This window comes from Ailuropoda melanoleuca, chromosome 13 (genome assembly GCF_002007445.2).
Source record: "Ailuropoda melanoleuca isolate Jingjing chromosome 13, ASM200744v2, whole genome shotgun sequence".
Taxonomy (NCBI): Eukaryota; Metazoa; Chordata; class Mammalia; order Carnivora; family Ursidae; genus Ailuropoda; species Ailuropoda melanoleuca.
In genome coordinates, this window is record NC_048230.1 from 86,939,003 (window position 1) to 86,962,779 (window position 23,777).

A 23,777-nucleotide genomic window follows, 5' to 3' on the forward strand; every position below is an offset into this window, starting at 1 on the left:
ATCAGGCTCTTTTGCTGTGAGCCTGCTTCTTCCTCTCCCACTCCCCCTGCTTGTGTTCCCTCTCTCGCTGGCTGTCTATATCTCTGTCGAATAAATAAATAAAATCTTTTAAAAAAAAAGAATTACATAATTATACTACTAATCAAAGTTGTAGTTATCAAAGATCAAGAAAATGACACAGATCTTTGATGGGTTTATTATTTCTCCAAAAAGACTGTAAGATAATGAAATGAATTCAGTCTAGAATGAATCCAAGATAAGGTCCAGAGTTGTGGTGGTGGTATGATTATTGTTCTATTTTCTTAAGCCATTTAAACATAGATTTTACAATCAAATCAAGGAGAGCCACATGAGTATTTTTTGTAGATACACATATATCTGCTGATGGCGTGGTAAATTGGTTTCAGGCTTCCTAGAGAGCAAAACCAACACAGAACAAAGGTTATAAAAGCATTCATTTCCTTTGACATCATGTATCAGTCAGCTATTGCTACAAAACAGTGACCCCAAAACTAAGTGGCATACAAGAAGAAATATCTAGCAACACACTCCCAGGTCTCCAAGTCAACTGGATAGCTCTCCTTCAAGCTGCAGGCCTTCCAATCAGCTGGGACAGCTCTGTTCCAAATGTCTCTCATCCCCCTAGAACTAGCAATGACAGAAGGACGAGAGTGAGCCCCCTACACAATCTCATTCCAAGCCTTTGTTTGCATCCTGTCTGCTAACATCCCACTTGTCAAAGCAAATCACATGGCCACAGCCAAAGTCAAGAGGCAAGGAAGAGGCATGGCCCACCCCGAGGCCATGGCAAGGGTGTGGGTGTGTAACTATCACACTGGAGTGAAGAATTGGGACCAGCAACCCAGTCTACCACACATAGTAATCCCATTTGAAAAATAGATATCCCAGAAACAACAAAGGAAAAAATGTTATTTCAATAATCCAATGGAACAAATAGAAAATGTCTACTCACAAAGCATAGTCTCGGAGATAAATATTAAACAAGGCCAAGTCCTTACCCTCAAGGAGCAGGGAGACAAATTCCTACTCAACTCATTTACACAGAAGGAAATCTGGGATAAGTTCTAAAATAGAGATCTTACCAAAATGCTGGGCTTCTACCTAAGAAGCAGCAGTCAGTAGTGTGTGGGTAGATAGAGAAGTTAGAATTTCAGGCAGAACAGCATAAATAAGGTGTGAGAACAACTGGCGTGAGGTGCAGTGGACTGAGCCAGGTGCTCCCTGAATACGGTGAGGCTGAACTGAGGAGAGCCTGGCAAGAAGGCTCCCAAGAAGGAAAGCTCTGAGGGAAGGGCTGGGTTTCCCATTAGCTGCAGTGGATGGAACATGGGCATCACCTCCACTCCTTCCCCCAAGCCCTACCAAAAATGGCAGCAAAGAGTTTATTTTTAGATAAAAACTCCACAAAAATAAGGAGGAAAAGATCACAGCGGACAAGATGTGCCAACAAATTTTCGGAAGGCTAAACAGAGAGATTAGTGGCAACTGACAAGCAGAGTGAAGAAAGTTGAAACCTACGTGCTACAGGGGGGACTGGGAAGGAAAAAACAACCTGGTTCATGTGAAAGACTCAGCAAAACTTAGGAACTGGATGTACCAGAAATCACAGAAGAGGGGGGAAAGGGTAGAGCTGACAAACCAGAGGGTTAGCCCAGGACATGAGGAGCAGTTAGAATTTCAGGTCTCCTACCCCATTCCTGCAGAGCCAGGCAACTACCCCACAGGAGACTGGAAGTTATTCCCTGGTGAAATTGAAGAAGAGAGGTCTTGAGTTCAAGGTCACAAGGCACAGCTAAGGACAGGATGAGATTATACTGAAACAAATGGGTTAAGGGAGCAGATGTATCCATTTACCACTACTTCCAGGATGCTGGTCACCAGGCATTTATTTCCCCAAGCAGGAGATTTGGGATCATTCTCTGGAGAAACTGAGTGACTTCAGACAAAAAGATCACCAGATGTTGAATTTGGAATGTTGATTGATTGGCTTTTGGCTTGAACATGGAACATGGTTGTATGGTCCAAACTCAAACCCAAGCCATTGATCATTAGACTAAGACGTATTGTATTGTATTGTATTGTATTGTATATTTGTCAGAGAGAGCAGCAGGCAGAGGGAAAAAGCAGGATCCCCACTGAGCAAGGAGCCCAATGCAGAACTCGATCCCAGGACCCTGCGGTCATCACCTGAGCCAAAGGCATATGCTTAACCAACTGAGCCACCCAGGCATCCCAGACTAAGACTTTATAATGAAGTCTTACTTGTTACAGCGTAGGACTTTTAAGTCTCTCTTTCTCACTTAGATTTTTGTTTTTGAAAGTTAGTATTTTTCTCCAGAAGTATAGATTCTCTAGATTTGTATAACTTGCTTTGTCCTGTACCAGCACAATGGTACTGTCAAGATATCGTGCTCCCATCTGTTGATGCTATTAAAAATATAAATATTGCTTGTTGGAATTTTACTATGTTAGTAGGGTTTTCCTCTCCTATGATAAAAGAAACTAAGTTGGTGTAGTTAGCTTCTGTGGGACATTTGGCTAGTTTATGACTTTGGAACCTGCCGTTGAATCCTATTTTTTTATAATATTTTTTTATTATATTATGTTAGTCACCATACAGTACATCCCTAGTTTTTGAATCCTATTTTTTAACTACCCATAAAATACTACAGCCACAGCTGGATTTCCCCTCTACTTGGTTAGTTTAGTTTGGGTCCCCCCAAAGCAGAGCCTGAAATGAGTTGAAGTGCAAGTAGTTTATTTGGAAGGTGATTCCAGGCAGATCCTGTAGGGTGGCAAGAGGGAGATGGGGAAAGCAAAGCAGGGTTTGTGATAACGAGCTAGTCACCATGGTGGGGAAATGCAGTTTAGTCATGCCGGAGGCTCTGGGAGGTAGCTCAGAACAGGCACCTCGTAGCTACCCCACCCCACGGTGAAAGAGCTGGAGATCTCCCCACCACTCCCACAGGCTGGTCACAGGGCACTTCTGGCCTGCCACTGACAGCCTAAGTAGGCTCCACGTGCACTGGGATAGCCTGATGAAGCCCTGCGGGAAGGAGCCCCAGCCGCTCAGTGGGAAGATGCACCGGCAAGTGCAGAAGGGGTTGGCTGCTCAGAGGGTGTAGTCAGGGCATCCACGGCAGCCCTACAACAGTTCCCCTTTCGGTGAACAGCACTGCTCGTTGCTCTTACCGAACCCTGTATGGTTCCTACATTTCCTGGACTCACTTTTTCCTGTTGAAACAGGAAACAGATAGGAATCTCTACATCATGCACTTCTACAAGCTTCACAGAAGAAACAAATTACCCATGTATGCTAATATTTTCCTATTTGTTAAAATCAATAGAAACTAGAAATTTGTTATATTCATTCTGCTTCCATCTTACAAACATTTTGGGTATATTTCACATTAATTTGCCTTTTGATCAATATCATAAATACCATCTTTTATAGGCTCAACTTATTTTATATAATCGTTATCTTCACTGTAGTTACTTTATGTGCATGTTATTCCACCACGGTCAGCGGGAGTCCCACTGACTGACTTCAGTGTCCTTCTAATGTCCTGGAAAGCTTGCTTTCTAGAAATGAGATATTCTAGAGAGATAGTCTGCTCTTTTCATGCCCCAACACATGGAATCAACTTCCATCAAAGGAGTTCTGTTTTCTTTGGCTAAAGAACTAGTTTTGAGGGCAATATCTGGGCACAAGGGATGCATATACAAGTTGGTGGTAAGTAAGAGTCCTGTTGCTATTGCTGCAGTATAGCCACTTTAAAAGAGATGGAGAGCTGGGGCACCTGGATGGCTCAGTCGGTTAGGCATCTGACTCTTGATCTCAGCTCAGGCCTTGATCTCAGGGTCGTGAGTTTGAGCCCTGCATTAGGCTCCACACTGGGTGTGGAGCCTACTTAAAATAAAAAAATAAAAGATAAAAAAAATAAAAGAGATAGAGAGTAGATCTTGAGAGTTCTCATCACAAAGAAAAAAAAGACCACTTTTTTTGCATTAATGTGAGATGATGGATGCTAACTAAACTTATTATGGTAATCATTTCACACTGTATGTAAGTCAGGTTATTATGCTATACACCTTAACTTACACAGTGTTGTATGTCAATTATATCTCACTAAAACTGGAAAAAAATTGTTTAAAAATAAAAGGGATGGAACTAGTATATATATGAATTCATGCCAGTTATTGAAATTTATTGATTTACTATAATCTACTTTTCTTGTAGTATATGGCTTCATTGGCTACTAAAATTTTCTTCTAGTCTAAGTCTCTAAGGAAAAAAATGAAAGTGACAAATTAACTGATGCATTTTAACATGCAGAAATGAGTTTTAAAGGAAGTTATGTATTTCTTTTAAAAAGTTTGAGGAGATTAATGACAAAGGCCTAGACAAATAAGCAAACAAAAAACAAAGCAATTAGTAACTCCAGGAAAAACAAAAAATTGAGGAGGGAATGCAATATAAGTATCCTATTTGACTCAGTGGAAAAAACCATACATGTACATGGTCCTATTGATGAAACATTTATCATTAATTTATCTAAAAATTCTGATATAAATAATTAGAAGAATGGGGATGGTAGTGAGAACGGTATATGTATAAAAAGATTCATCATCTTTCATAGGGGAAAGGTAATACTTAAAATCTACTATTGGGGGCGCCTGGGTGGTGCAGTCGTTAAGCATCTGCCTTCGGCTCAGGGCGTGATCCCAGTGTTCTGGGATCGAGCCCTGCGTCAGGCTCCTCCACTAGGAGCCTGCTTCTTCCTCTCCCACTTCCCCTGCTTGTGTTCCCTCTCTCGCTGGCTGTCTCTGTCAAATAAATTAAAAAAAAATCCTTTAAAAAAAATAAAATAAAATCTACTATTGATAAACCAAGAAACAACAGTATTAGCTTATTACAGAATACAGAGTTATAGAGTATTTAAATGCCAGGGGTTAAAAATGTACATAACTTTAATATATAAGTAATCACTGTGTACTTTCTGCTTACCTTCATAGCCTCAGCTCAAGTCCTTCTCTCCCACTAGCATGTGAGCTACATAAAAGCAGGTGTCGTGTGTGAATCACCCCATCTCCCAAAACTTGATTAGTGCCCGGCACATAGTAGGGGTTCAGATTGTTTCAATGAATTTAATGGGAGAGTGCGGAGGGACAGAGTAGAGCAGAGAGGGGAGGCACAGGACAGAAGGCAACTGTTTCTTGTTATAAAATTAAACTTTGCAGTATTACTAGACTGTAAAAATATGTATATTAGTTTGATTAAAATATTAAAATTCAAAACATAAGGCAGGTTGGTGACTCACCCCATTTAGTCTGGTTTCTATTGTAATAACAAATAACCCCCTATTCTGGGGGGCTTAAGACAACAAGGTTTATTTATCCCTCATGGTACATGCCTATCCAAGGAAGGTCCACTAGGCCCTCTGCTTCGTATCATCCTCTCTCCGGCATACAGGCTATCAGAGCTGCCACCATATGAGACATTGTTGGTCATCATAGAGGAGAAGTGGGAGCATACTCTGGCTTGTAAAGTTTCCACCCCATCACATCAAACCGGCAAAAGTAAATCATACAGCCCCACCTAACACCAAGTACTCTTAGAAAAATAATCCTGCCATGTGCCTGGAAGGAGGATGAGTGACATATTTGTCAATAATCCTCATGACTACCCCACTGGTGGGAGATTACTCAGTAGGAATGGAGATCATACACATGAGGAAGAAACCACTGCTGAATGAATTTGTTAATTCAAGAGATTGTTGGGATAGATTCCACAGGGCTCGATGAATGATCAGATATGGAAGAGGCACACTAAATGCAGCTGAATGGCAGTATTTGGGGGCTGGAGCTGGGAACCGGGTGTTGTGAGAGTCAGAAAGCCCTGAGGTTAAGTTCTGGTCCCACCACATTGGCAAGTGACTTAACCAATTGGGTTCCAGCATGGACACTATAAAATGGAAATAATCACTACATGAAAAGGGTCATCATACATTCCAGCTTACCTGAGATGATCGATATTTATGCCTTTATCTCAGCATAAGAATAAGCAGCACCCTCTTTCACTCTCAAGAGTTTCTTGGTTTGTCTGAGGCTATAGCCTCTCTAATTCGGGCCCGCATAACCTGAATAACTAGCCTGAATCTAACCATAAGGAAACATCCACACAAACCCAGAATAAGAAACATTCTATTAATAAAAATAGAAGGGGATGATATTCTTTCAAAATGCTAATATCATAAAAGAAAAAGAGAGACTAGAGAAATGTTCCAGATGAAAGGAAACTAAGGAGACGTGACATCTACAAGCAATACCAATCATAGACTCCATCCTGCACTGGAGGAGAAGAAAATGCTATAAAGGTCATCACCAGATCCCTTGACAAAATTGGAATATGGACACTCAATTGGATAAAAGAATTTAATCAATGTTAAATGTACTGAAGTTTATGACTATACCACAGTTAAATAAAATGTTATCTTTATTCGTAGCAAATACATTCTGAACGATTGAGGGGTAAGACGCATGATGTACACAACTTACTCTCAAAAGATTCTGAAAAGCATGACATGTTTAAATATAAACAGAAACATAAATATAAAAATGTATGGAGAAAGAGAGAAAAAGGAAATGAGGCAAAATAGTAACAAGAGGTCCATCATGGTAAAGGACATATGGGTGTCGTACTACTGCAATTTTTCTGAGTAAGTTTGAAATTACTTTCAAAAACACTTGTGAAAAATGTGATCATCTTATATGTTAAGCATTTTGTGGTGTAGGCATTTAATAAATATTACGTGCTTTACTTTATAGCCATATATATGCATAACAGCAAAGAGGAAGGGTCAGAGAGGAAGACGGTTTAGCCAACTGTGCAGTAACACCAAGAGAAGGTGATCTATAACCATTGAACAATTTAATCACGGGGAAGATGTGAGGCTATAAATGAAAATGTTTATAACAAACGTGAAGGGGAGTAGGAAGATGAAAGACTAGATGCATGGTGATTACAGTCATATAAAAACATATCTATGTATATAATCCAGTATTAGTGTCACGTATCAGGTTTTATGTTCATTGCATCTTCTTATTTCCCTTTAAATTTGTTTAAATATGGGACACCTGAGTGGCTCAGTTTTTTAAGCATCTGCCTTCGGCTCAGGTCATGATCCCAGGGTCCTGGGATTGAGCCCCGTGTTGGGCTCCCTGCTTAGCGGGGAGCCTGCTTCTCCCCAAGTTTGTGCTCTGTCTCTCTTTCTCTCTCTCTGACAAATAAGTAAATACAATCTTTAAAAATAAAAACAAAGTTGTTTAAATATATAACGCTTCTTCACTTTTTTAATTAACATTTTTATTCACTGAAAACCTCTTTTAAAAGCCTGAGTAAAATAGGCATAGATACTTGCCTTTCAGCCAATTTCATACTCTACAGTTTAGAGCTTTTTCTTTCAGTTTGGATACATCCTCAGTTCACTCTGGGCTTTTTCCAGACACAAAGGGTAATGGAAAGCATTCTGTGAATGCTGGGTCTCTGCTGTTTTCTAGTTGCGTGGCTTTGAACAATTTAGTTAACCCGCTTTCTAAAATGATGATTTGAGCAAAAGACTCTCTAAGATCTCCTTCCTGCTTGTTAGGGGCTAACTTGTGTCCTCTACAATTCACGTTTTTGTCCTGATCCCCAGGGCCTCGGACTGAGACTATATTTGGAGATAGGGCCTTTAAAGAGGTAAATAAGGTAAAATGAGGTCATACGAGTGGGCCCTAATCCAATGTGACTGGTGTCCTTATAAGAAGAGTGGATTAGGACATGGACACGCACAGAGGGATGACATGTGAGGACACAGGGAGGTCGTGGCCATCTGTGAGCCAAGGAGAGAGGCCTCATAAGAAATACTCTGCCAACACCTCCATCTCAGACTTCCAGACTCCAGAACCGTGAGAAAATCAATCTCTGCTGCTTAAACCACCCAGTCTGTGTTCTTTTGTTATGGCAGCCGCAGCCAACTGATGTGCTGCTCTAACATTCTCTTCTGCTTGCTCTCCTTTTATAGGCCATCCTTTCCCCAGGGTATATAACTGTACGCCACAAGAGGGCCACGCTGCCCTAAGAGTGAACACTCAGCCCGCTCCCACCACCACCCCCAAGGGTGGTTGCAGATTGCAGAGGGGGCAGATGGTCAAACAGCTCAAAGGCTTTCCAAGAAACTGGATCAACTCAAAACACAAGCCATCCTAGAAAGGTTCCTTTAGAACAGGGTGGCCAGCAATAGGAAAGGGCAGACCCCTGGTTCCCCAGCCCTTGCTCCCTTAGACCAGCATCCCCATGAGGCCCCAGTCTCTAATGTATGCTTAGCTCCCTTGTAAGTGATGAGTCGGCATGAAGAGTGACTACAGATGGAGAAACACTCAGAAGCAAGGCTCCGTCTCCAACTGCACACACATGGTGGACTCTGAAGACTTTTGGGGAAATAAAGCCATGGATTCAAACACTATCGAAGGCAGGACGGCACTAAGCACCAACCTGCTTTTCTCAGGTCCAATACAGAAACTGAAACAAGTATCACCCAACCCAAATTTGTTGGATGGCAGATGTGTTCCTTGCATTTTTTTTGACCAATGGGCACCAACACAAGGCATGACAGGATTCCGAATGTAGTACAGGATCCCAAATAGGATTCTAGACTAGAAGAACAAAAGCTATAAAGGAATATTATTGTGATGGTTGATGAAATTTAGATATGGAATATGAATTACATAATAATATTATAGGTGTTAAAATGCCTGCTTTGGATAATTGTACTATTGCATATAAGAAAATGACCTTGCTCTTAGGAAAAGCATGCTAGTTTAAGGAATAATGAGGCACGATGTCCAATTTACCCTCATCTGGTCAGAAAATAAACAATATGTGTGCCTATCTCATACACACATATGTAAATAAACACACAGAATAATAAAGCAAATGGAGAAAAATGTAAATAATTGGTGGGTTTGGGGAAAGGGTATATGGGAATACCCTGCACTCTTCCTGCAACATTTCTATATATTTGAAATTATAGCAAAAGAAAAACCACCACCCTAAATCCTAAACACCTCTGGGTAAACTGTGCTGAGAATAGATGTTTCTTAATGATAGCAAGAAAATGCAAAAATGCTCCTTTGATTTACCAGATGGTCTCAGCAACCAGGATTTCACTGATGATTATGGTAGGAGTTTAACACCACTAATAATGAAAGGCTTTTGAAACGTATCTGGACTTACCCTCCCTGAACACCGGACAATGGGGCACAACCTTGGCGTGTCTCTGAGACATTATTACACCTACTCATCCATCATCACTCTGTTTAAGCATGAAAAGTGGCCCTATCCATGACCTCAGGGATGCAGAAATGAGTCATCGTCCTAGCAGGCACCATCCTCAGGACCAAGTTTGGAGAAGTCTCTTTCACAGTTACAATTTCTTGTGAATTTAAATCTAGCTGTGCAATTCATATTTCTGCTCTGTGAATCTCTTTACGAAATCATTAAACAGACCTACCACCACGCTTAAGTTGGGTCAGCCTACATCTGAGCCACAGCCCCTTTTCTTCTGCGAATAAATTGTCAAGCGGTTTGATGTATCATCGAGCCACAGCTGGCCAACTGGCATGCCCACTTTGCCCTAAAAGGAGGATGTTCCAGACCCTGGTTTGTACCACTTTGGAAATGGATAGCAAGGAATTAGGTATACGTACCCACGTAGGCATTTCTGATAGAAATATACATTCACAGATTTAAACATACATCTGGTATATCATGTTTATTGGGCCATATCTCCTTTCCTATAGATATCAGGAGGAACTGATTAAACTATTTCATAAAAGAAGTTCTGTCTTCCCAAGTTCACCAACTTCTTAGCTTTGAGCTGAAATTGGAAGGGATGATATTCCAAGCTATTTTATCCACTATTTTCAGAATCTGCACACAGTTTAAAAGTACAGTATGGGACTCCAAGATCGTACATTTTAAGCCCTAACCTTCAACTCACAGGCTTAAACTCCATGTGAAGTTTTCCAATGAAATTCATAACAATAGACGGTTTCAGTAAGAGTGCCATGGTTCAACTTGCATATGAGTCTGACCAATAGTCAAAGAATTACCTACTCCAACCATCTCATTCGTTAGTTCATTTGGAAAAGGACTATAATGATATGAATATTATCCTATTACTTCACCCTCTACCACCTGCTCATGGTTGACACCTACTGACTCCCACCCCTTCGTTTATCTACTATTTTTGTCATCTAACTTTTCTTCTCACCCAGTAGATACCACCCTTTTCTTCATTTGTCTGTGCCCCTTGGTTTGGATACCAATATCTTCCTTAGTCCTTCGCACCCTCCACCCCCACATCAGCTCATGCATATTAATTTATGAAGATGACCTTTGAGAGAGGTCTTCAGCTCTATACACCCAAGTCCCCGCATAGGCTTAGCCAAGATGCCGTCCTGGCTAAGTCTCCACCTCTCTACTACCCCAGCAGTCCTGCTCATTTGATTGCTCTAACCAGCCTGGAGCTGTCTGAAGGCAGGGCGGATGTCCGTGCTGTTCATTCTGCCAGGGGCCACCATCCACCGGAGGATCAGACCAGAGATCCATCCTCTATCCTTCCCCAGGCTGCTGGAAACCCTAAAAGGCTAGCCCTCCCAGATTGTATGGCCTGCCTCCCATGCCCCCTGGTTTCCTGTGGAGTTTGGCAGGAAATCAGACAGACTCCCTTCCTGCTTCCCTCTCCCCTCTAAGCAAAATCACCCCTTCATAGCATCTCTTGCTCCTTCAGGCCTGGGGCAGTAAGAGCTTCCTGCTGTTGCTAGTTCTGGGCCTTTCCCCATGCCTTGCTGATTCCCCTAACCCCGTTCACAACTCTGGAAGTGGTCCCTCCGTTAAATTCTCTTCAGTTGAACTCTATGTTTAGACCATTTATTTCTGGCTAGATACAAAAGAACCCTGACAGATGCAATATCTCATTCATCAACTGGTAGAGCTTCTGAAACAACGGAGGGAACTGATAAAACGAATTCAACAACAAATGAAGCTTAGATAGAAATTTGAAATCCAGACGAAGTTTTTGAATGTGGGGAAGTTCATCTTGAAACTTTCAAGTGGGGAAGCTGGGTATCGCTCGGCTAAAGATGAAGCATGAAGCTCTTATCAATAGCGGTCCCAGAGGCCTGGCGCTCTCCCTCCACATTCGCTGACCGGGCTGTTTCAAAGGGCATGCTCAAATTTGGTAGCAGCCCTAAACTGAAATTTGCTTTGCTCTCCACTGTAATAGCTAGATTTATGTTGTCCTCCATCAACGAAGGGAATATAGAGGTACAGTACAAAAATACATTCATTAAGAAAGAAAACACTGCACCAGTCAGCAGAATGGCTGTACTTATGAGACACAATAAAAGAAAAAATTAATTCCCTGGGAAAGAACTTTCTATTTTAAGAAGATCAAAAAAAAAAAAAAAAGTGACTCTCTCAAGTGATAGATAATGAAGACATTTCCCAGGGCTCCTCAAAGGCTGCGGCTTTTCAGATGTAAACCTAAAACAAAATCCATTACAAAGGGTGGCATCCAAGTTGGATTCTGGCTGCTTATTTTGTTCTGTGGTCAGCCTTTGCTGAACGTAGCAGTTTAAACAAGCCACAGAGCTGTGAGTGGCCCCTGTGTTTAAAATGCCTCTTGGATTGTCCTCAGTGACCCTAATTGTAGGACTTAAACCCTGCAAGGATGACAATTAAACAGGACATTGGGATCCAATTCTCCAAGAGTACATTATTTTTTTCACAGTATTCTGAGTTTTTGGGTAACATACACCCTGTTTCTGAAAACGCCACTTTGTCAGGATTTGGTACTCGGTATCCTAGTGACCTCTATGACCAATTCCAGGGCATCGCAGGGGCGACAAACCAGTGTTCCCAAGCCTGCACTGGGGGCACTATTTGCCTGAGTCACTTGCAATATTAATCTGGAGCTACCTCCTAGGAGCTCAAAAGACCCAACTGTTAAAATTCCAGGAATTTTGGGAGCTGATTAACACCTCACTGATAGCTTGAAATCAGCCACGGTGGGAGTATTTACACCCCAGGAGTTGACAAACACTATAAAGACACTTCTGGACATTTTTTTGTTCAACATTTACTAGAGCCATATCAATTATGAAATAATATGGGTCCATCTCTCCGGTGGCTGAAATTGATGGAGAGAAACATGATGCCCTTTCTTCAATCTCTGCAAGCTCAAAGAAGAGAATCAGCCTTCCCGAGTATATTATTTAAAATGGTACCCTAAATTTAAATGCTCAGTTTAAAAAAAAAAAAAAAGAGTGGAATTAGAGTCTACAGCCTGAGAAAAGGATTTGTTTTGATTTCAAGTTGGCTCAAGAGGTTTCTGAAAATTAATTTATGATAATTGCCTTATAAAGTTAAAAATGCCTTCCAAAATTTTATGGGGCCACTTCAAAAACTGGGGAAGTCAGCCAGTAAATTAAAGTGTATCTCTATAAGGAGTGAAAGAGATTTATCTCAAAACTAGTTTAGGCCCAGCTGGAGGAATTGGTCTCTGTTCCATTGGAAGGGAAAACAGCAATCCCTAGCAAATCTCAAGATTTTTTTTTCCCCTGAAATAATGGCTGACCATCGCCTCTGTTGTTTTTGGCCAAGTTTTTACCAAAACAAGAATTTTGCAACTGCAATGACCTAACTTGGGAAACAATTTTATAACATTTTCTAGGAACCACAAAACATTTGTTTTACTCTTTCTGAAGACCAGCAGTGGGGCCAGAAGGAAAGCATAGTATTTTGCCGTATAACAAAGAAAAAATTTGATAAGGTCAGGGGCTTGGAAGAATATTTCAGTTCAAATAACGGTCATGCAGAGCCTGTGAAATGCTGTCTTTCAAACCAATAACAAACATGCCTCGAGCAGCATCACAACCAGCTAAAATCCTAGATCCACTCAGCTGGCTACTAGGGCATAAATGGCGACCTTTATCATACGATAAATTGTAAGCTGGGCAGCTAGTTTTGACAAAAACAGCAGAAACAGTAGCCAGCTGCAAAAATAGACTCACATGTTAGAAGAGCCAGGAGAAAACTTCTTGACATGGTTGGAAAAAAATAGAAGCTTCTTGCAGTGACTCGGATTTCAGTTGGGTGAGTGCGGACAATCCAAGTCAGGCAATGGTATTGTTGCTGGAGGCTGCAAAAATATCAATCAGCTCAACTACCAGCAAAATGTGCTCCCAGAGCCTATTAAGTATGTACAGTGAAGTTTTGAAGTAAGCTGATATGCTGTGTCATGGGACGTATGGATTAAGTTGGCTTCAATTGTCTAGGTTTATTTATTTTTTAAAAAAGATTTTATTTGTTTATCTGAGAGAGAGAAAGGGGGGAAGGGTAGTGGGAAAGGGAGAGAGAGAGAAACTCAAGCAGACCCCTCGCTGAGTGCAGACCCCGATGTGGGGCTTCATCTCACGACCCTAAGATCATGACCTGAGCTGAAACCAAGAGACGGACACTTAACGGATTGAGCCACCCAGGTGTCCCTCAATAGTCTAGGTTTAAATTCTTCATGAACCATTAGCTACGTGATCTCAGAAAAGAGATTTAATCTCTCTAAACCTCCATGTCCCTTCTATCCTTCTATAAACTGGGGGTGATAATAGTTCCCAAAAGATGTCGTGAGGGCTAAATGATATGTTTAAAATGGTGTGCGGCACATAGTAAGTGCTTAATAAATATTAACCATTGTTTTTTGCACGTAGGCTGGCAGACTTTAAGCATGTGTCCTCCAAATGCAGACCCTGCGCACAAGTGGTATATTTGGGAGAGTATCCTGTCACACCAGCAGGTGAATGGGGGAAGTGAGGCAGGAGGGGAGGAGGCCAACCACGGGGGTGTCATCACGATTACCTCTGTGGGCAGCTGGAACTCTTTGCATCTGGGGACTCTAGGAGACAGAACAGGACACCCCACAGAACTATCCCACCCAAGGGGTGAGGAAGCTGGGTACTTATCCACCAACTCCCTGTCCACTGTGGGAACTGTTCCCGAGGGCATTAACACTCTAGGACGTGGGACAGAGAATGTCAGGTAGTTCAGAGTAAGCAGCCTTCAGTGTCAGGGAGTGTAAGGGAACACAGAAAGGGAGCTGGCAGCAGCTGCTAGAGTCCTGCCATCACTGTTTTCAGATCATCAAATGAACTGAAGTTCCTCTATATATTTATTTTAATGGGTCAACCCATAAGTGACAGTAATACAACAAAACAAAACAAAACTGTATTCATTCTATGCTGGTTTTAATGGAGGTATTAAGACAAGAAATAAATTACATAACTTTAAAATATTTGTATCTAAGTTCCCACCAAGTCAACATGATGTTGAGAATAGTATATGGACTTGAAACCCTAATCCTGCTTTGAACGGCTTCCTTTCCCTCAGTCTGCATCACCTGAAACTAGGGAAGTATCCAACAATTTTCGTAGTACCGTGGAATAGCCAAGAATTCATGGAAAAGGAAAACATCCGTCTCTTCCCAAAAGTCACCAAACTTTTAGCAGCTACAATAACAGGCTTCTTCAGTAAATGAAACCATTTGAGTTTTTAGGAAAAATAATAAATATTTCTTTCCTATGCATCCAGAGGTTCAAACACTAAAACGATAATTAACACCATAAACTCCATCCCTAAATTGAAAAATGTAACTGTTGCGTAATCTGATTGTGTCTTTTTCATGTGAAAAGGGGAAAGTCTGTATATGTGGCCAATGTTTCTAAAAATAAATGACTGCCTCAGAGGAAAATATTGGAAGGTTTGCCTATGGAAAAAATAAACTATTTTGTGCTACAAAAACAACAAGAACAACAACCCTAAACAATGTTAAGAGCTAATAAAAATACAGGGGGACAGTTTGCATATTAGACCAAAGACGAAGTACTATGTAAAGAAAATTACAGATCAATAACAAAAAGGCAAACATCAGTAGAAAAGCAAAGAAAGGAAAACATCAGCTGAGAATTTTATCTGTTTCAGAATGTGACCATTTGTGGTATTTTCCAATGAAAAGAAAAAGAAACATATATAAGTGGCCCAAGTTTCTAAAGCAAATAATTACGTTAAAGTTTGATATGATGGGGTCAAATTTATAGGAAGGCACATGGTCAAAAAACATGAAAAGATGTTCAACCTCACTATTCATCAAAATATGGCAACATATCAAAATACAGCTCTGAAAAGACACGCACACACACATATGGGGGGGGTTATTTCAAGGAGTTGGCTAATGCAGTTGTGGGGGTTGGCATGTCTGAAATCTGTAGGGCAATCTGGCAATTCAGGTAAGAGGTGGAGAAGCAATCTTGAGTTTGAAATCTGTGGGGCAGGTCAGCAGGCTGGAAATTCAGGAAGGATTTCTAACCTTACAGCCTTGAGGCTAATTCTTCCTCCAAGACACCTCAGATTTTGCTGTTCAGGCCTTCAATGGAGCCGATGAGGCCCGTCCATATCATGGAGGGTAATCTGACCTATTTACTCCATGTCTACTGATTACATTAATCACATCTACAAAATACCCTCACCACAATGTCTTGACTACCATTTGACCAAGCCACCAGGCACCAAAGCCCCACCAACTTGACACATAAAATTAACCACCGCAGACGGTCATGCCTGCTACCTCACAGAGAAAACAGGAGCCCTCAGAAAGACACTTAACTTCTATAACCCAAGTTCTCAGTCCAGCGCCCCATACCCCCTCCCGGGACGGCTCACTGATATCTGAGTTCACTGACTATATCCCCCTTCTCGAAGCACCCTTTCTTAGGTCCATGGTTCCACTTGCTTCTGGATTTTCCATTTCTTGGAAGCCTCTTGATGGGATCCTTTTAGCTTCTTGAGCCGCCCAGGCACCCCTAAATTCTTTTTAATTATTAGACAAAAAGGTGATGGGACAATGAATGCTTTTTTTCTTTCTCTTATGTTTCCAGGCTTGTTTTTTCCTTTCCTAACAAATTTGCCTTTTTTAAAATAACCTGGGATAAAATGCAACAAAGCCATTTCCATTCTGTAATTATTTTTACTGCTCTTTGGCTCAACCAGCACAATGACCCAGGGCCCATCTGTGTCATGGCTCAAGGCCCAGGGGGCTGCCTCTCCCTCGGCAGTGAGCAAGATGAGCCATCCGTCCAACGGCTGCCACTGTGGCTGCCAGCATCACCTTGGCTACCTGCAGAGACTCTCCTGCCTCGGCCACTCAGGTGGGGAGAGCTCCCTCCCCATCAGGTTGCAAGGCCTATTAATATAAGATGAGCAGAGCAGCAAACGGAGGAAAAATACATAGGGCCAGGCCTTCCAAAGGGGAAGTCGTCTTTCTTCAGTATTGACACCAGGCCCCATGGCGCATCTCCCTGATTAATCTGGCTCCCACAGTTTCTCTCTCTGGTGAAACTTGATATAAGTTTCCCAGCAGCTGGGGCAAAGGGCAGTTCGATGCAGTGTCTTGTTGCACAACCGTTCCCATCGCACTCGTGTTCCAGATCATGCCGGCCATCTTGTTTCTCTCCTACCTCCCGGTGGAGTTTCCACAAGAGCTTAAGGAATGGCCTTTAGCTGTTTCTCTGCAGTCCAATGACCTCTGCAACATATTCTGGAGGCTTGGTTCTGGGTGTCCACATCTATCCCAAAGTGGTCTCTTCTTCCCCAAGTGAAGTATGAATGCCTGTGATTGGTTTTAGGAGAGTCATCGGCATGAGCTGGCAGATTTACCAAAACGCCTGTTCAGATTTGGTGCCTCCTCCTCCTTCTAGGAGGACTTGGGACCCCCAAAGGCTTAAAAGTCTCTTGGGTTGCTTTATTTGAAGCACGGGATCATGGCCTGAGTCTTTTCTCACTTTCTTTCTTTATGAATCCTCCTTACCACATTATTTATCATGACTCCAGTCTGGAAAGTGTGTGTGTGTTGGGACAGCCAATTCTAAAGAACACTACAAGTAATGCCGCAACAGTTATACAGTATAAACCCACTCACAGAAAGGCAGATTCACACTACTCAAGACTAGGTTTTGGGAAGTTGTGACCCTAGCCTTTTCATTGGGTCTGAATATTACGATTTACATTTTTAGAAGATAAAATCAACTGATGGGAAGTTAAGGCGATGCTGACTTTGTTCCGTGAGAAATTAAAGTACTCAGGAGGAGCCCAACCTTACTTAAGGCTCATAATTTCTAAACTTTCTCTGAAACAAGTTGATAGTCTGGGTTTTTAATGTCTTTGTGGAATGCCCACTTTCGTCTTCACACAGAGATAGAGGATTTTTACTCAGGAAGGAACATATTTATTTTCCTTTTTTTCACCCCCGTTCTGAGGGGAAAATATCTCCAACTTCACCCTCATTCATTTTTATGGTTGCTGAAGTATTTTCATTATATTAGCCTAAAGGAGCCTGGACTAAATAAAGTAGAAAACCAAAGGCATATGAAATGGTTTCTTGGCCAGGAAGATACTGCGACCATCTCAGGAAAGTTTCTGTCCTCAAGAAAAACAAATGAAATCGTGGCCTGCCAAGCCACCTCATGGAATCCAGGCAATGCTTTCTGTTCTTTTTTCCTCTGAAAGCTTGGATGCGGAGTCACAGTTTATTTGTTGAACACACTCTTCTTGTTTCTTGTAACCATAGACTCTGGTCTAGTTGAGTGTTTCTTATGTCAGGCTATGGTTGAGCCAATATTTATCATTTTAGAAATTTCCATGAGTCATAAAATAAACCTGCAACCGGCAGTACCTTCTATGGGCGTTTCTTTCCTATAGTTTTTAAAATAAAAGGAAAAACGCTGAATCTGGAACGCCTGGCATTTATCAGACCACACAGATAATTTCTCCTGAGGGGAGGATCCTGCTGATATTTCAAAGCAATTCAAGGTGTGTTGCCTGCTGTCTGAAGCACCTTCCTGCCCGACAGACTGAACCCCTCTCCAGAGGGCCAGGCCAGGGCTGGAAAGGAAGCCGTAGAGGTTTGAAGGCTGGAAGTGACTCACTGGCTCAAAGGGTGGGAGGAAATGTTTTCCACGGGAGCAAGAATATAAATGAGCAAGTGATTCCTTCCACCTCTAGTGTGGAAAATCTTGCGAAGGGTCCTGAATTTACTGACCAAAGGGGGGAAAAAAAAGATTGCAAGATGTGACATGTGGCCCTCATTTACATATAAGAGTGTGTTACGGTAGTGCTGTTTGGTCCCTTTGTGCCAATTGGCCCCTTTTCCCCAGATGTGGACCAGCTGAGAGAAACTAAGAGTCCACAACCTGGATGATTAAAGCAACTTATTGATTTGGCTATAAAAATGGGCCCCGAGTCAAGAGCCCAAGGCCTAGAGTTTATGAATAAAAAATCAGAGGTCTGCCTTAGCATTACTAGGCTACCCCACTAATTGCTAATACGGTGCAAGATACTCAATAAGTTGTCTGTGCTGTGCAAGCATTATGTTTTAGAACCAAAGGGGTTAAAACCTCATCAACACCTTCACTTTGCAGATGAGCACAAGGAGGTCCAGACAGGTGTACCTCCTGAGAGGTCACACAGCCAGTCAAGACCAGAACGTGTGCCAATGGTATCAAATGCCTTCTTGGAAGACCGGCGATGGAAATACTGGAGTCTTAGTGATAAAAGCAAAACAGTTATGCTAAAAGGCACTCCAATTTCACGTCGTGGCCATTGTCCCTTGGCTGTTTTCCGTGGAGCTGTTCTTGAATATGCTCCAAGTTTCCTCACTGGGCAGAGCTGGGGTTCTTTGGCTGAAGCACCCTTTGACATCCTTTCTCCTGCCCCCAGAAGGGAAAACTGGAAAGCCAGCCATAACAGCCCCCCAAATCAATAAATAAAACAAAACAAAGCAGCAACAACAAAAAACTCCCTGCAACTATATCTCTCTAGGTATCTTGGTCCATGCAGTCAAATTTTGGGGTAGGAATATTAGGTGTTTTCCTCCTCCAATCAACAGTCTCTGAGTCATCCCTCTAGCCATGTCTTCCACACTCATATTCACCAACCTAAGTGAGAAATCATGTTGGTAGCTAATGCTCACGTCCTTCCTCTCCGGATGCCTCACTCATAAAGATCTGGTAACCACCTCCCTGGTATGACCTGCCCCATCAGTAGGATCCTGAGAACTCCCAAGGGGACCTGAGCCAAGTTTATCCTGACATTGATCTGTTTTCACTCATGATCTCCTTGTGGCAGGGCCCATGACTTCTTCATCTTTATATTCCTGGTAGCTAATGTGCCCACAGCCGGCACACAGTAGGATCCAGTAAACATCTGTCGAATCTAACTGAAAACATTTCAAAGTGGCATCCCATTGTGAATGTAAACAAGACACTTGCTTTGCCTCCCAAACATAAACTTTTTTCCTTTTTAACATTAAAAAGAAAGTGTAAGAAGAAATTCAAGTGGTAATAATGGATGATGAGATGATGCAAACGTTTTTTAAAAAGGCCAGTCTGCTTAGACTCCTACTGGTTAGTATTAGACTGAATCATAAGAATGTCCTAATTTGGGGGCACCTGGCTGGCTCAGTTGGTAGAGCATGCAACTCTTGATCTCAGGGTCATGAGTTCTTGATCTCAGGGTCATGAGTTCAAGCCCCACGTTGCTCATGGAGCCTACTCAAAAAAAAAAAAAAAAAGTCCTGTTTTTGTAGGACAAAGATAGTCGAATATTGTCCATTTCTTATGTTCAGCCTAATATAATTGAAAATAATTATAAATACATTGCTTTATACGGGGGCTATAATTCATTTTTTTCATTAATCAACCCTGACCTCTTTACCGTGGTCTACATGGTCCTATATCATTTGATTATTAGTTACACTTTCAGCCTCATTTGGGCCCACCCACCCTGGCTCTCCAGGCTCCAGCCACACTGTCTTCTTTTTGTTTTTAGAACACTCTGACCTCATCCCATCTGCCTGGGATGTTCCGCACTCCTATCATGACACAGTTGGGTTCTTCTTGGCATTTATGCCTCAGCTTAAATTCCGCCTTTTTGGATGAGACTTCTTTGAACACTGATTTAAGTGTGCCCTTCTCGCCCCCAGCTACCCTTGGTCACATCACCCCATTTTGTGGTCAATAAAGTACTTTTTTGCTTCGTTGTGTGTTGTTTGCCTGTAGCTGACTAGGATTTAAGCTTCAGGACTGCACAGGAGCCCTGTCTGCCTTATTCATGCTCTGAAGAGCTGGCACATCGTAGGACCAACATGAATGTTAAAATGATGGAGTCAGTAATTTTTAAAAATGCAGCAAAACTCCAGAAACCAATATGTTAACTAATGAAAATTTAAATTAAAAAAATGCAGCAGAATTAAAATTTTCAAGTATTTTCTTCCCTTGGTTTGATTTCACCATCCAGATACTTCGTATAGATACTGGCCCTTTTCCTCTATCCTCCACATCTCTGAAATGCTTTGCATCTTGTTTACCCTTTCTTGATACATTGAGACAGTGAACTACTTGACCTCATCTTGACTCTTGTCCTTGTTATTTACATAACTCCAATCTATTGTCCAGCCCATCCATTGAATCTTTTAGTTCAGGAACATTGTATATTCCTAATCTTTGCAATTTTTCCATAACGGCTCATTTTTGCTTTTGGTCTCCCAGTGTCTTTCCTTATCTGAGAATATTTGCTATGCTCCTTTTAATTTCTTGTCTTGCTTCTTTTGCTTGAAATTATTCAGCTTGTTGCCCTTCTTTCATAATGCTTGGATTCCTCCTCTGTCTTAGGAGCTTTACCTATGGACTCATACATATGTCCTTAGGGCTTTTATCATGTTGGGTTTGTACAGAAGATCTGGGGCAAGGGTTGAGAACGGGCGTCACTCCTGGAGAGTCTGGGAGAAGACAGGTGGAGATGCACCAAGCTGGGGGAACCTCTGAGATTGCCACCTGGGTGTTCCCCACCCCCAACCTCAACCAGGAGGCCCCGTCCTTCCAGATGACTTCCAAGTACCCTCTCCTTTCCATGATATAACTATTTAGTCCCCAGAGGCAGGGGAGGTGAGAGAGGGGTGAGGGAAATTTCTGAGCTTGGACAATCCATTTGCATGTGTTGGTACCATCTTCACACTCCCCCTCAGGACTCCAGGGCTGCCTGGACATTATCCACCACCCTTGGCAGTGTGCACTTCACTGGTAATGAGGTTTTCTAGCCACCACCACCCCTCACCTACCCCGTAGTCATGGGAGAAGTGGAGGTCTGCAGAGAATAGTGGGGTGGGGGAGGGGAAATGGGTTCCAACCAGAGAGTTTACCACTACCAGTCTGTCACTGCCTGTGACAGGTTTTCCTTCCCCTACATCTTGCAATCTTCCTCCTGTCCTTACCCACGTACAACAGTCCTCTGATTTTTTCCTAAAAGCACACATTTGAACTTTTAAGGGAAGCCCTCTTATTTTTATGTTATAATTTGCTGCAAAATTTCTATTCACTTCGTTCCTACCCTTCATGATTTTAACTTGTGATCACGTTCAACCCTTAGGCTTCTTTACATTCTGGAAAGTTTGAAGTCATTTAGTCTATCCTTAAATCAAATACTGGATTCCTTTCTTTGTCCCTTTCTGAATCTTCTGTGGCTTCTTTTTCTTTCTCTAGTATAGCAACCTGATCCGAATTACAGAGAGGGCACTATTACTTCTGAAAAATGGGAGGACAACATGGACAGATCCCTAAGATATATTGCTGAATGAGTGAATTAAAACAAGTCGCAGTTCTACATGCATTGTGGGGGCCATCTGTGTTTTTTTAAATGCTCTATGTTGTAAGGGTCTGGAAGGTTTCATGCCGCAAGCGATAACCAGTGTAATAGCAAACCAGTCTTGGCATGTGGATTGTGTGGGAAGAACTGTAGGAGTGTTCATTCATCCCTACCTTGGGTTTCCTTTTTAGAATTTTTCCCCAAACCTTTCCTGAAATACGTAGTTTAATGGATGGGCTTCAGGACAGTTCACAAGCTCCCTGAAAATGTAAGCCACGCTTTGTGAGTAGAAGCAAATATCTGCTTTTCTAAAGAAAGGGTCTATATTTTTCATCAGAACCTCAAAGGGAACATATGACCCCAGAGGGGTAAATAACCATTGGTCAAAAGTGTTGTGCCACTTTCTACTCCATTTTCTCATGGTTTAATTCAAGCGGTACCTTAGTAACTAAAAACATGCATTGGTTATTCAATTTTTAATATCACAAAACAGCAGTATATGACTTTTCCTTTACCATGAAGACTAGTGGAGAAATCAATAGTGTTACCATGTGATATTGCATCGTTCCCATGAATATACTTAAATATATTTAGCCCTTTCCTAAAATAGATGTCTAGGCCCTTGGGGCTGCTGATCCAAGAGGACACAGCTATGATAAAGGAATGTCTAGAATGTATTTTCGACAGCTTCCATTTGCTTCATTTTGTATAAACGTCCTCTGCAGTGTTAAGGACGCAACAAGAGGTACCTCAGCTCTTTTGTTCAGCATCACATAGGACTAATGTGTCATGTGGTCTGATACGAAAGGTCATGGGCTTGGGAGCAGATCACTCACCCCTCTGGGTTCCTAAGGAACATTTCTTCACCTTGCCTCATCTGTAGACTGGGAGTAATAATACCTACCCATGTCAGTCACTGCTGATTATCTCCCTATACCCACTTTCCCCTTCCTCCCCGGTAAAGGAACCCCAATTTCTTAGCTGAGCACATTGCTGCTCAGGAAACAGACCCCATTTCCCAGTCTCTCTTGCAGCTATATACTGTATTCTGGTCAGTGAGATAAAAGTGTGAGCTCTGTCTGGCAGTTCTGGGAAGTTTCTTTAAAAGGAAAGGGGTAGGGGCGCCTGGGTGGCACAGTGGTTAAATGTCTGCCTTCGGCTCAGGGCGTGATCCCGGCGTTGTGGGATCGAGCCCCACATCAGGCTCCTCTGCTATTAGCCTGCTTCTTCCTCTCCCACTCCCCTTGTGTTCCCTCTCTCGCTGGCTGTCTCTGTCTCTGTCAAATAAATAAATAAAATCTTTAAAAAAAAAATAAATAAATAAAAGGAAAGGGGTAGACTTCAGGTTTCCCTGTTCCATATGTAAAGAGCTGGGAGGCTGCTCACTCTGTCCTAACTGGTAAAAAGCTGAACAGGCAACTCCTCCCGCATCCATAAGAGACAGGAGAACTCAGGGCAAACTGCTGTGCCCAAAACTGCAGACAAGACAAGCCAATACCGGGAGTTGTGGCTTACCAGAGCAGACTCCCAAGTAGAAACCACCGTGGGAATGAGTGAATGACGGATTGCTGGATGCTAAATGCGGACAAGTCTGCGAGTTAGGAACTCTGGTGATACTCAGTCCTAGGGGACCCCTGCACATTTGTGTCACCTCCTGAAGCTCTACCAGGTTCCCACAGTAAATGTCGAAGAATAATCCCCTCCCGCTTCCAGTATGGGGAGGGGAGAAGGAAGGAACCATTTTGAAATACACCAGAGCCTTCTGTTCTAACAAGGCCTGCCCTGAGGGGAAACTAGTTACTGCCTAACTGATGGGGAAAGGAGGCACCCAACTAGAGCCCACTCCAGCTATCCTGTCCCACTGAAGGGCAGAGGTTGGGGTGGGGAGGATGGCGGGTTGCTTTTGAGAAACACTCGTAAAGTTCACAGTCCAGAGGCACAGGCTCAGTGAAAATGAGACCAAATC

At 42.3% G+C, this 23,777-nt stretch overlaps 1 protein-coding gene across 3 annotated transcripts in view; it reads right to left on the minus strand.

Annotated features, from left to right (window-relative positions):
* Positions 1–23,777, minus strand: part of BFSP1 (beaded filament structural protein 1) — a 72,326-nt gene that overhangs the window by 44,711 nt on the left and 3,838 nt on the right. Inside the window, exon 1 of one of the 3 annotated variants that reach the window (XM_019805783.2) lies at positions 13,141–13,244. The exons of the other annotated variants lie outside the window; for them this stretch is intronic. Within the exon in view, the coding sequence (XP_019661342.2) occupies positions 13,141–13,142 (2 nt within the window). The 5' untranslated portion in view covers positions 13,143–13,244. Of the gene's footprint in view, positions 1–13,140; positions 13,245–23,777 lie in introns of those variants that run through there. 3 annotated transcript variants of the gene reach the window in all.